The 14,295-nt window shown below is 47.4% G+C and overlaps 1 protein-coding gene across 1 annotated transcript in view; it reads left to right on the top strand.

The window, feature by feature from the left end:
• ST8SIA6 (ST8 alpha-N-acetyl-neuraminide alpha-2,8-sialyltransferase 6) overlaps positions 1-14,295 on the top strand; it is a 178,805-nt gene that overhangs the window by 45,612 nt on the left and 118,898 nt on the right. Inside the window, exon 3 of the mRNA XM_086948097.1 lies at positions 5,411-5,555. Coding sequence (XP_086804223.1) covers positions 5,411-5,555 — 145 coding nt within the window. The remainder of the gene's footprint in view (positions 1-5,410; positions 5,556-14,295) is intronic.

Here is a 14,295-nt window from a genome sequence, read left to right as displayed (position 1 = left end):
CTGGTGGGCAGACACCAGGGACGGCCAGTGTAGTGATTTGGGAGGAGGTCATCCCAGTTAGTTTAGGGAGAAGGGAAGAGGTTACAATAGTGTCCATGAGTGACAGAGAGATGGTGTCCAAGACCCATATGCCTCATAATAATAAAAAGTATAGGAGGTGGATCATGATCAATGGGCAGTGGGGGGAGGTTCTGAGAGACAGAGGAGCAGTGTGACGAATGTGATATGTCATCTGGTGTCTTCAGTGCAGGTCAATTCCCTATGTATCCCACCAGGTTGTAGTAGTTGACAACCAAGAGAGTCACTATCCTGTGGCTCTGGTTCCCTTTGAATGGGGAAGTTTCAGGTTCCTTAAGGGTAGCTGTGAGTCCAGCTATGCCTGTGGATTGGCTGTTTGGTAATAACATTAATCACACTATTTGAATAGAGGTGGAGCTCTAGCCTCACCAGGAGAAGTGGGTGTGCCTGACCAAAAGGGCCATGGCATACTGAAAGGGTAGTAAAAAGTACCTGGAGCCTTTAGAAATGTCCCGGGTACCTGCAAAAAAGAAACAGGGCAGGGGGCTTGGGAAGCTCTCCCCAGAGATTCCCACAGTTCGGGAGGAGGATGAACCTCAGTGTGAGGCCCTGGAAGCATATGGGTAGCATGTTGCTGCTCTGGGGGCCCTACCAGAGTTGGCCAACCGGCAGACTATTGGGGTGGCATCTTTGCACAGTTTTGCAAAGCACAGAGAGAGTGTTCTATTCTTGAGGGTCTACAGCAACAGGTTGATGCCCAGTCACCTGGTGGCACCTCCGGTGATCACCTGATCTACTTGGAGAATGATCTCCTGTGTAGTGATCCTAAGGTTCCTGAGCCTGGAGCAACCTGAATATTTGTAGTCTCTCAGTGCTACAGTGGCTTCCTGCTTGTCTGGCCTATGACATACCCCTAGCAGAACATCTGGTGCAGACCAAAACCTTTGCAACGATGGCCCCCAGTTTTATTGATCCCAGATAAGAAAGGCCTCAGATGCCTTTTGTAGGTCCTGTCCCACCTTCCAGCAAGTGAAAAGTCAGGGGCAAAGCAAAAGGACCCCTGCTTCTTCTCCCTGTGGTGGGAACATATTTATAGAAGGTCGAAATAAATATTGTTGGAGCACTGGACCCCAGTGCTGTCATAGGCAACTGGTTCATCCTGGTCTTGGTGGACCATGCCACCGGGTACCTAAAGGCTATGGCTTTGAGGACCGTGACTGCATCTGCGATGGCCAGGGCACTGATGGGAATTTGTACCTGAGTGGACTTCCCTAAAGAGGTATTGTCAGACTGAGATACTAACTTCATGTTTGCCTACATAAATGCAATGTGGGATGTGTGTGAGGTAATCTACAAGTTCTCCACACCATGGCACCAAAGCAAAATGGGCTTGTTGAAAGGTTTAAAAAGCCCCTAAATTGCTTGATTATGTGCCTACCAGTACCTATGAGGCATAAGTGGGATGTCCCCTTGCCATGCCTTCCTTTTGCCTACAGGGAAGTGTCTGAGAAGGGAGTGGGATTTCAGTCCCTTTGAACATCTGTTTGGTTACCCTTTAAGTGAACATCTTAGTTTTGTCAAAGAGGCATGGGAGCAAGCTCCTACAAAACTCCTTCAAGATTTAGTAAGCTAAATGTTGGAATCAGGTTTCAAATGAAGCACATCTGGAATAAAGCCACTGAGAACCTGGAAGCCATCCAGGAAGCAATGAAGCACTGGTTCGACAAGAAAACTTCTCTGCTGGAGTACCAAGACATCAAGGAAGTCCGTAAGGATCCTGCATGTGAACTGCCTCAAGCCCCACTATGAGAGTTGTGAAGACATCATGCTCCTGGTGACAGATGATGGGGTGGAGGAGGAAAGTGAACTACTCCCAGACCTCCTTTCTTCTAAGGAGCAGGAAGGGTCAGTTGAAGGTGTTGTCTTCTGCCTTTCCCGGACCCCAGAGCAACAAAGGGACTGTCACCACTTGCTTGGACAGTTTGTGTGTCCATATTCACACTTCCCCATCACTTGGTGTACTGATGACATTGTCACTGGGGACAGCAGTATAGGCTGTCTGGCAGATTGCGGGACAGTATCAAGGAGGAAGTCTCCAAGATGCTGGAGTTTGGAGTGATTGAGCACTCCAACAGTTCAGCCTAGTGGTTCTAGTACCCAAGGCCACCCCAGAACTTTGGCATTCCTAGCCGGGGCTCAATTCAGGCACAATGACTGGCGCTCAGCCCATCCCCAAGCTGATGAGCTCATCAATTGGCTAGAAGCTGCCAAGTTCCTGAGTACATTTGAATTGACATCAGGGTACTGACAGATTGCCTTAACTGAGGTTTCTAAGGAGAGGTCAGCATTCTCGACCGCAAAGGGTCACATTTAATTTGGTGTACTGTCGTTTGGGTTAAAGAATGCTCCTGCGGCCTTCTAGGAGGCTAGTCAAACAGGTCCTGGCTATTTTCCTAAATTATTTTGGGATTTTTTTTGTCTTGTATTCTCACTTCATTACTGTTTGTATACTGCATAAATACTTTACACAGTGCCTCTAAGTTAAGCCTGACTGCTTTGTGCCAAGTTGCCAGAGTGTTAAGCACCGGTTGTTTTAGTGACTTTCTGTGATTCACCCTGACAAGTATTGTGGTTGTTGCCTGAATGGGGCTTCCACCCCCCGACCCAACCCCCCCAACAATAACCCAATATCTTACATTCTATCATTATTGTTGAAGCAATTGGATAATGTTCACAGGCATTCACATTCATTAAAATAACATGACGTTTCCTTATTTAGCTCGGGTAACTGGACTTAATTTGCATAGGAACATCTACTACATCCCAAAACTCCAATGATGCCATCAGCCTGCAACTCGGAAAAGGTGTTGTGGGTGGCTCCTACCTTGAAACACCAGGGGAGAGACCAGTTTGCCATATTCACTATTTTATGGTGCACCAAGTACATCCTGTTTAGCCTTATATCTGCAATTTAGGTGATCTTTTAGGATTAGGGTCTCCTTAGAATTAGCATAAAAGGAATGATGCAGCTGAACCATAGTGATTAAAGAATACATGTAGAGACTAGAACAACTGCTTAGGTTGTCAAGAAATATTGCCATACAATATGCATGTCAGTTGCTGCACAGGCCAGACACACAGACGTGCATGGCCTCTGCAGCACTCTATTCACAGCATGAAACAAATGGGTCTGTGTGTTGTACAACTGTCTTTGTAAAGTAGTTACATTCAGCTGTAAACGTTCAATGTGTGCCTAAAACAGGTTTGGCCTAGGGCAAAAATAATGACAAACAGATGACCAAGATTGTGAACCACATAGTGGAGGAAGGGGAATCCACAGAGAGCTGCAGATATTTTGCTGCATCCCAGGTGTCTCCCAGAAGGGATGTTGTTTCAGTTAAGCCACTTAATATGGCTATATGAATTTTTTAAGTCATGCTATTTTAGCTATTGGCCTGAGTTGAGGTCTCAGATCAATAACAGTGAAGTAAACCTTTAATGACTGGTACAGACTCCTGAATTTTGCTATACGTCTGTATCCTGTTTTTTTCCTGTGGGCTGATTCGTGTAAAAAGAATGCTTCTAAGAGCTGCATTAGTTATTGGCTCATAGTGACTGTTAATATTATTTTGTGATTTATCTTCATTCATTAAATCTATGGGATTTTGCTTTTAAACGTATGGAAAGTTGATTGTATATATATATCCAAGACCATTTCCTGTTGCTCACTTGCTTCGGGCCCTTTGGTGTCACAATGCAGTAGCTGCAACTAAAGGGACATCCTGGTACAATAGTACAAGCTGGAGTTCTAGCACACTTTTCAAACTGCATGTGTTCTTATCCACTGAATACTCCTAGTAGAAGGTCTCTTTAGGTTGTCATTTATCCAATTTGTGGCTGATTGGTAAAAGATACCACCTGTATTGTCTTTGCTTGAGTAAGTCATTGTTGCTCTTAGTTCTGTCGTGCAGCATGTTCTGCAGGTAACAATTGAGAGAATCACAGTGTACCAGGGGAATGAACATCTAGCACATCTTGCTGTCTAAGTATGTCTACAATAAGGGCTTGATTATGACTGGGGGGTTAAATTCCAATCACTGAGTGCATCACCGCCGTTTTCTCCTGACAGATTTTGATAGGTTAAACGCCGAGAAATTTGCTGGTGGAAAAAAGTCTGTTAGAAAGTCAAACTGATTTCCCTGTGATAAGAACCAAATCTGCAGGTAAGCTTAAAATATGAAGTAGGAGGTATTTGCAGAGTAGCAGGTATTAACCACATCTGGTAAACACCTCACTTATTTGGCAGGCAAGTATTGCTCTTATTATGACTTGCCCTGAAACAAAGCCAAAACGATGTTAAGTGTGCAAGTAAATTTGAAAAATTGACAGGTCTGTGCTTTATATAATGACTTGCAAGAAGTTATTTTTTAGTTTGATGCTGTTTGGTTGTGTAAGACATATTGAGGGTTTACCAGGAACATCGAGGGGTTGCAGCCTGCTCATTGCTTACTACTGGTTAGATTAACTGTCACTGTCATTTGCCTGCATCTTATTCAATGGTTTGACTTGTTCATCTTGTGTTTGTCACCCTCGTGGAGCATAACCGACTTTAACCACCACTTTGACTGACTGGCTTCTGTGCCTCTTCTGTGCTTCCTCTGCTCGCTTTTAGGGACCTACAGTTTTCTTTTACTGAAAGCACTCAACAAAAGTGCATGTGTTTTCCAGCTGTCTCCCTTATGTGCCTTTTTGCAAAACTTTGAACTAGGACACACTGCTTTTACTTTGTTGTGACATCCTTAGTCATGTACAGGTCTGTTCAGTTTTCTTTTGTATTTTGTGTCAAAATGTGTTTTTTTGCATTGCTTCACTGTTCTTCACACAAACTGACGTGAACATACGTTTGAACTACTAGTGATCAACAATATAAAAAAACTTGTTATCATGTTGATTAAGAGTTGTGATCATATACCCTAAACATTCCTGTAGAGTTGTGTCAGGATTGGCATATTTCAGTGTTCGTACGAAATGACTTGGGCACCCGCATCATAGTTTTTTTTCCTTAGCTGCTCTGCACAGCCTTGCGGATTATGTACAGCATCGGTGAAACCATTTGTAAAGCCAGTAGGACACAGAGATTAGACCTATTACCTTTTGCTAATGCTTGTTTTATCTGGCTGTTTAATAGTGCGTGCAACAAATGCATGCCTACATTGGCAGAGCACAAGACTCCATGCACTCCTCATCAATTAGATGCTCTTCCTCTTTGAGATGACCAAAAATGTAGATTGCGGAAGATGATTGTTCTTTTCACCATGAGTACAAAAATTTGCAGTGTACACGTGCTGTGGCAGTATTCACCCTGCATACATAACTCTTTATAATTTTACAGGGCAAAACTTGCCTCATGTTGCAATGCTGGGCAGAACTTCATTGTTTCACAAAATAATACCTCACTGGGAAGTAATATGAGCTATGAAGTGGATAACAAAAAGAACATAACTATTTCAGAGACCATTTTCAAGATGTTACCTAAGGTAAGTGATGGCTAACTTAAACGTACTGTGATTTTAAATGATGTTTCCTCACTCTGCTTTCACTTCTTAAGGAGCACAAGGTGGGGCATTCCCCATTTCAGAGAAATATACAATTCTTACTTAACTTTTTTGTATACCAATATGTTTTAGCCCACCCATAAGATTATTTTTTAACGTAATTGAGAGATATTCATGAAAGACCTGTTGTCCTAAGGGCGGTCTTACCCCAACTTTTAGCTGTCTGCTTCCATCCACTTTCTGCTGTATATTTTTGTTGGCCTTAGAACTCACTGCTAACCAGTGTTAAAGTGTATGTGCTTCACCCCTGAAAATAGTAACATTTGTGTTCACCTAATTGGCATATTTAGTTTACCTGCAAGTCCCTTGTAAAGTGGTATACCATATACCCAGGGCCTGTAATCTAAAGGCTACTAGTGGGCCTGCAGCACTGGCTGTTTCACTCTCACAAGTAGCCTTTCAAACCTGTCTCATGCCTGCCATTGCAGGGCCTGTGTGTGCAGTTTACTGCCACTTTGACTTGCCATTTAAACTCACTTTACAAGCCTTAAACTCCACTTTTTTACACATAGGGCACCCATAAGGTAGGTCCTAAGTGACCCTAAAGTCAGGGTGCAGTGTAGCTAAAAGGCAGGGCATGTACTTTTAAGATTTACATGTCCTGGCAGTGACAAATATCTAAATTAATTTTTCACTGTCATCATAGGCTAGTATTGGCAGTTCCTTAAAACATAAGCTGTAACTCCTGATCTGAAAGGAATAGCTACATCATGTTTCATATTTTTGGAATGGTGGTGATAAATCCTCTTTAGAGGTAAAGTTGGATTTGATATTACCATTTTAGAAATGCCACTTTTAGAAAGTGGGCATTTCTCTGCTCTTAACTTTGCTCTATGTGCCTGCAGCCAGTCTCAAATATACGTTTGGGCTTGGTGACAACTACACTTTATGCATTCCCTCTAGACAGCCACAAACACAGGAAGGGCTGGGTGTGACAGAGGACATCTTCTATATTCTGATATCATTCCTCTGCAGGAAGGTGGAGAGGTGGTTCACACTTACTTCTAACTTGGCTGTGTCATATCCTCACACAAAGGGCTGATTACTCCCCACAGATAGCCTGGCAGACTGGAGTGGGTTGAAATGGGTTCTTGTGCATTTCAGAAAACTCCTTAGAATAACCCCCTACATTAAAGACACTTTTGGGTATAAGTACCATGGTTCTGACCCTACCAAATCAGCACACTATTGGACATGGGAACTATGCTGGAGTAAAGTTTGCTGTGCAGTAAGGATTGCCACTTTGATGTGACTGACTGTTCTGAGGAACTGCTTCTCTGCTTGCTGAGCTGCTTTGTAATGTAATGTAATGACCATTTCTAAAGCACACAGCTACCTCTGCGGAGGTGTTCCGGCACTAGCGGTAGGCTCATTTGGCATTTATGTCTGATTGAAGAGCCTGGTTTTTAGTTCTTTCCTGAATTGTATTTCTAATTCCATCTGGCGAAGGTAGATGTTTTTACCGCAAAAGACCTGCCCCCTTTTCGGGCTTTGTGGAATCATGGAACCTGTTAGAGCTGCAAGTGGTTGGAACTCAAGACACAAACCTGATGATATAGATGCAACCTCTGCCTAAGGTACATAGGGCCCAGATCTCTAGTGGCTCCAAACGCCAAGATCAATTACTTGAATTCCATCCTCCTAAATGCTGGAAGCCAATGCAGCTGTCTCAGGTGAGGGGAGATATGGTGGCGGAATGGTACCCACCTAATCAATCTTGCCACTGAATTCTGGATGATTTGAAGCCTGCAGATCAGGTTTGCAGGCAACCTCAGGTGCAAGCTATTAGCATAGTCCAACTGTGAGGTCACCAAAGCATGCAGTGTTGATTTCCAGTGTTCCTCTGACAAGAAGCGTATGAATTTCGAAATATATCTCCTTTTCCAGAAACACAAAGAGGAAATATTTCATACCTGAGCATTGAATGATAGGTCCTTACCCAGCCTAATTCCCAAGTGTCTGATAGACTCTGACGAGATTGGCATTGGATTCATCTCTGGCGGCCACCATCTTTAAAGGAGAACACTAGCTGCGTATCATCCTCATATCATCCGAATAAGAAAGAACCTTTACACCCCAAGATTCAATAAGGGTGGCCAATGGGGCATGGTAGATATTAAAGATCAGAGGGCTTAATGCTGACCCCTTCAGTACCCTGCACATCAAAGGTTTCTGTGCAGATAGAAAAGGGCAAAGAAACACCTGTTGAGAGCAATTCTCCAAGAATGAGTGTATCCAGGCCAGTACTGTTCTGCACACACCCACCTGATTCAGCCTCCTGAGCAGAATGTACTACAGTATTAAATGCTGGGCGATAATATCACTGAGTTTAGATAAACAGCCAGATGGACAGTCAAAAGGTCTGTATAGTAGTAATCCGGCCAAGGAGGAACAGAGGGTGGTCTTAATGCAGAAGGTTAGGGCTTTGAGATTCCCAATAGGACCAAATCTCTTGGTGGTGATCACCCAGAAGTCTTTTAACACAACTGCAACTCCTCCACCAACCCTGTTTCCCCCTCCATTGGCACAGACTAATTGAAATCCAGGGTTGATAGCTGGCATCCGGTCGGGGTTAGTGCCTTCCTTCAAACAAGTTTCCGTTATGAACATAATCTCCCACTTGTTCTCAGCTAAAGAGAGCCATACGTCGTCAGCATGCTTTAGGAGAGTTCTACAGTTGATCAGGTAGGCTCTAACTATCAATGTATTTTCAGTGCAGGAACCTGGGGGGGGGCACAGTTTCCTGTAGCCACCCCTGCCTTTACAGCCAGTTGAAACTTACATTTATCACATCATAACATATTCTCCTCAATCCTAAAGTCAAGCTTAGCCTTACCCAAACAAGTGCCTTTATTCGTGGCTAGGAGCAAGTCTTTTGGACCATGAGATTGTCTGGGAACAGGAATTTGGGGAGTATGGCTGGCGCTGGCTGCGATCTGGACACGGCGGGTGCAGACTGGCTTGCCTTTGGCGTGCCAGCGGTGGGCCCACTGCACGCATCCACGACGCGGCTCTCATTATATAGGTAAATGGCAGGCAGGCAGGTTGAAACACTAGCCTGTCAACCTCCCCAAGATGGCGCCCAGCCGGCGTCCCCACAGAAAAGCGGAGAGAATTGCATCTCCCTCGAGGCAGGAGCCAGCAGGAAGCAGAGAGCCCCGATACCGCCCCAATCAGGTGAGGCAAAAAAGAACCCAAAATGCTTTATCAAACAGAATTGTAACAAGCATTTACAATGCAATGGTTTTGCCTTTGTTAAAGTTAGAGCTATTGGCATTGCTCTTGACATTTTTATTTATGTTTTTTTTAAACATAAATAAATGGCATTGTCATTTACAATGCCAATAGCTTATTCTCTCGCAAATGACACACACAAACACCCACAGAGAGCCCCCACACACACAGAGCCCCCCCCCCCCCCCCCACACACGACACATACGAGCTCCAGGCGAAGGGAAGCAGATGCCAACACTAATTCAATATTACTAAACAAACAACTAGATTAAGATATTTTTTTTTTTTTTAAACTCTTCAGGGCTGAAGACGGCCCTCTACTCCTATAGTGACCGGGCCTACACCCTTCACCGGGCCTTGGAGAAGGCGAGATCTCGAATCGAGAAAAGTACTCACTATAGTTCTGCACCCCCGTTCTTCGGACAGGCCTTTGCTGCGCCTTGAAGCGGGTTACCCCAGCACTATCCAAAGACACCCAATAATAAAACCGGGGCGAGGCTGCAGGAACCCGCGGCCTTCCCGCTACACTCCGCTCAAACACAACCTCGAGCTTGTCACTGTGAACGCGGGTGCGATCGGGAAGTTTAAACCATTATTAAAAAGGCCAGGAAGGAAAACGACCTCGAATATTGGAAATAGACCCCCATAATAGTTCATAAAAGACCGCGCACTCTCGGGTCACGTGCTAGTATAACCCGGCCTCACAGCGTTAAAAGTGTAATGCAGCATCCCAGCAGAGCGCGTGGAAGCGCGAGACGAAGGCCCACCACCCACAGGTAACCGTGGGATGAGCCCAACCAGGGCAGCCACAGGTGGGTGCTCGGAATGCGCCGTTTGTTGAACGCCTCACAGCACATCCCAGGGTGAGATATGGAACGAGGGGGAGGCCAGGGCAAGATGAAATCAACCCGGCTGAGGCGCCCTAGGATAGAACTACAGACGTGCGGGTGGATTCTAGCGCCCAGCCTGCACATAGCGCTTAGAACTAAGTGGGCCACAGATCTAGCCTCCTATTATAGAGGTATGTAGCTCTACACAACTACCCAAGCTGAGGACACTAAGCTGCAGGGCCAAGACATCCTACCATAATCGACAGCCCCCCCCCTCCTCAACAAATAAAGTTCACCATTCTACAGCTATACAGCAGACTTGAGAAGCAACAACAAAATAAATGTGAACCTTTCTGCCGCCACTCTCGGCGCCTGGACACGACCAACGGGGCCCGGCTCCAGGCACATCAGTCCGCTGGAGGGGTAATCTTGCGCAGGGAACTTTGTCTTTAAAACTACATCCGAGGCCCACGGGTGCCTCTTTTCGGTAACAGCACGGCATCTTTATAGCGCTTACAAAGGACTGAAGGGCTGTAGAAGGCGCTATGAGTAACCGTTCGGTCTTCAGATATTACTGAGGGAGAGTCTGCGTGACGTAGGTGTTACACGAAGGGCTTCGAAGCACTTCCTGGCCTAAGTTTACTTGGTGGTGGTAACAGAGGCAAATAGCGCTGCTTACAAAGCGCACAGCCATAAAGTGGCCTAACTTCACATCTGAACCCCGGGGGCCACCCCTCCGCCCCCAACCCCCACGAACGTCCGCCCCCACCCCCCACGAACACACAAAGGTGTGCGCTATGCTATTGTGTAAAAGATGCCACGTTCCCCCGCCCCCCGACTATAAGTGCAGCTCCTGCGGCCCTAGCCTCGGTTCAAATTTACCACCCCCCTGGATGCGGAGTCCCACCAGTTCCAAACACAGCATTGCTCAATTACTTTGCGGCGGTAGGGGGGCGGGAACGGGGCCAGAGACACGGAGAGCGAGGCAGCAGGAACGGGGCCAGAGACACGGAGAGCGAGGCAGCGGTAGGGGGGCGGGAACGGGGTCCGGAGACACGGAGAGCGGGAGAGGGGGTGGGAACGGGCAAAAAAAAAAAAAGAAAGCAAAAAAAAAAGCAAGCACTCACCTGGACTTCTTCCGGGTGCCGTCAATGCTGGACCAGATTCGGGGGCGTTCCCGAGAACAGGCTTTCGGCTGACGTCACCAAAATGGAAAAATTCTCGGGAACGCCCCCGAATCTGGTCCGGGATTGACGGACAGAGCCGTCTCCCAACGGCTAGCCTAACAATCGTTTACAGTATGGAAATGCATATTGTATTGTAATTGCATTTATATAGCGCTTACTACCCCTGACGAGGCATCAAAGCGCTTTTTCGGTGAGTAGCACGCTACTCCGGAACCCATAAAGGATTAGTGGTGCATTAGTATGGTGAAAACATGAAAGTAATTTGAGTGTTTGATATATCAGTCAGTTATTTGGATTGAAAAGGATAGTGGAGGGATAGAAGACAAAAAAAAGGTTTGCATTTATATAGCGCTTGTTACCCCTAATGGGATGTTGAAGCACTTTCTTGGCGAGTAGCGCTATACTCCAGAACCCATATGGCTGTTGTGTGTGAACGCCTACAAAGGTACTTGTTTGTGGGCGCCCGTAACCCTCCAAGGACAACTACACCTTGGCAAAACACAGGTATGCCACGAATTCCACTCACTGAGAGGAATTCACCGGTGTGAAGATCGGCGCACGTGTGGCAGTGATTACTGCCCATTAAAAATGCAAAAATGCTTGTATGTGTGCGTGTGTATGTATATATATATATATATATATTATTTTTTTTTTGGCTGTTTTATGTAGCCAAATTCAACCTGATGGTACTGGAGCGCTTTACATGAGCACCAGTTACATTAAAACCAGGTCTGATGCTTTTATTATTATTATTATTTTTTTAGGCACAGGGAGATGGAGTGATTTACCCAGAATCACAGAATGTTGTCGAATTGACTCAAAGACGTGAACCTGGCCCCCTAGTTCCAAAGCCGGCAGCTGTTGCTGTAAAGCCCCATCCTCTCCAGTCTATCAAGAATCCCTTTGGGAATTCCTGGCAGGCGTAAACTGATAGAAATGTGATTGTAGACTTAAGTTTATGTCAGATTTTACCTTTGTGAATAGGCCCCAGAGATAGAAGCTTTTGTCCCCCCCCCCCCCCCCCCCCCCCACCGCATCTGTTCAAACCTACAGAGGCGCGTGCACTTAAACATACAACAGAACCTTCCCCTTGACATATAGCCACCGACCCACAAAGAAACACGTGTGTATTTGCTTACTATGGGGTTGTTAATGCGCGCGTGTGTCTGTGTGGGTTGGTGTTTAATGATGTGTGTGTTTGTGTATGTATGAGGGGTGTATGAATGAACCCCGCTGCTTCTCGCCCACGCACACACAGCCCCGGTCGTGTGCGTTTGTCTGTTAGTTTCTTTCAGTGTGTTCAGTTCTTTATTTGTGTTTGCTGGTGAGTTCGCGCGTTTCGTTTCCCCAATTGATATTACTTACTTCAGGTGTGTCCGTGTGCTTGTTAGTGCAGGGGGTGTGATTGTGTTGGGTGATTGGTGTGCATATTAAGTAGGAGTGATTTGTGTGCCTGCGAGGTTTCTTGGAATATGGGTTTACCTGAGGAAAAAGCAAGAGGGTGGTAGGTGTGTGGGGGCCGGGGGGGGGGGGCAGTGGTGGAATAGCAGCCACGGGGGTCCCTGTACAACGCCTCCTTATTAATTTGACGGGCTGCATGAGCCCAGCCTGCAAAGATTCTGCTGCATTGGCAATAAAAAAGCATTTGCTTTCAATGACCCACTTCTGCCGCAGCCTGGCACCCAGGTTCACTGGCACTGTGGCAAAATAAAATAACATTTAAAACATTCATCCATGGCGGACTTGGACTTGCTGGCACGTCACAAGCACCCAGTTGACCAGGCGGCCGCTGGTGAGGCCAACGTGGGGAAACAGGACCTTGATTCTAGAACGTTGTGGAAACTGACGGCGAAACTGACGAGAACCCCCGGGAAAGGGCAGGAGTCGCACATTCCAGCAGAGTCTTCCCCTCCCCCACCCACTCCTGGGCAACGCGGGATGTCTCCTCGGAGCCAGAGCAGGGGAGACATTCTGTGCGAGCAGGGCCTTCACTGCAGCAGGGGCATCCTAGCGGGCATGTAGCGCCCACAATCCGAGCAAGCACTATATGGAGGTGCGCGAAGACACACAGGGCCAGTGATGAGCAGGTGGTCCGCACACCTCGGGGCATCCACAGTCATCAGAGAACGGGCCTCACATGACCTCACGGCGGGGGCGGGACGCAGTCCTCACACAAGGCTCACAGACCTCAGAGCAGGCGGTTCCGGGTCCTTAGAGAGGGGGACACGCCACTCGGAGCGTGGGGGACACAGGCCTGAAAGTTGGGGGTCACAGGGCAGGCCTGAGAATAGGCACTTCACAGACCTCAGAGTAGGGCGTCCACAGACCTCAGACAGGGCGTCCACAGACCTCAGAGTAGGGCGTCTACAGAACTCACAGCGGGGCTTCACTGCACTCAAATCGAGGGGTCTGTGGCCTTAGAGCAGGGTACGGACCGCTCACAGCAGGGGTCCACATTCCAGAAGGGCAGACGGCGCGAGTATCCAGCCCCCCGAGCTAGGAGTCCACAGCCCTCATAGGAGTCATCCACAGAGCATGGGTGCACCACCCACAGCGCGGGGCACACCTGAGTCCTTAGAGCAGAGTGATCCACAGTCCTCCTATGAAAGCAAAAGTCCACAGACCGGAGGTGACGGAGCCCACAGTCCTCCAAGCGTGCAGATGCACTGTCCTTAAAACGGGACCCTACAAAGCTTAAAGCGGGCGAGTCACACACCCGATAGCTGAGAGTCCACAGTCCTCACGGCAGGTGGTCCGGTGACGACACAGAAAGTGGTCCATTGCCCTCAGAGCGGGAAGTCCACAGACCTCACTGCAGGGAAATCCATGGTCCTCATAGAAGGGGGGACCAGCAGTCCTGTATAGAGGGGAACCCCGTCCTCGGAGCCAGAAAACCCCCCGTCCTCAAAGAATGAGTGTAAAGGTCACGATCACTGAGTCCTGGGAGTTCCGCCGAAACCACAGACCAGGGAGAAGGTGATTTAATGACCACAGGTCAGGGGAATCCACAGTCATCACAGTAGGAGAAGATGAGGGGTGACCACGGTCTTCTGTGCACGGAGACGCACAAATAAATGTGCTAAATAACATTTAAGTTACATTTTGCCACTACTTACATTTCTATATTCATGCACTTTCAGCCGCTTGGTGTCACTTCGAGGCTCCACAGCGAGGGGAGGGGTTGGAGGTGAAGGGGGGGGGGGGGGGGGGTGGGGGGGGGGGGTGCACCGCCGCAGAGGCGACTCTATCATGGGGTACGCTGAGTTAAGTTAGAAGAGGGGAGAAGGGTGCGGGTGAGAGGCGGGGAGCACACACGAACAGTGAGAGGCGAGGGCTGCACTTACTTCTCAGTGATCCGCAGAGACAGAGACAGAGCCAGAGCAGGGGAGACATTCTGTGCGAGCAGGGCCT

This window comes from Lissotriton vulgaris, unplaced genomic scaffold, assembly GCF_964263255.1.
Source record: "Lissotriton vulgaris unplaced genomic scaffold, aLisVul1.2 SCAFFOLD_826, whole genome shotgun sequence".
Classification (NCBI taxonomy): domain Eukaryota; kingdom Metazoa; phylum Chordata; class Amphibia; order Caudata; family Salamandridae; genus Lissotriton; species Lissotriton vulgaris.
This window is presented reverse-complemented; position numbering and strand designations above follow the sequence as displayed.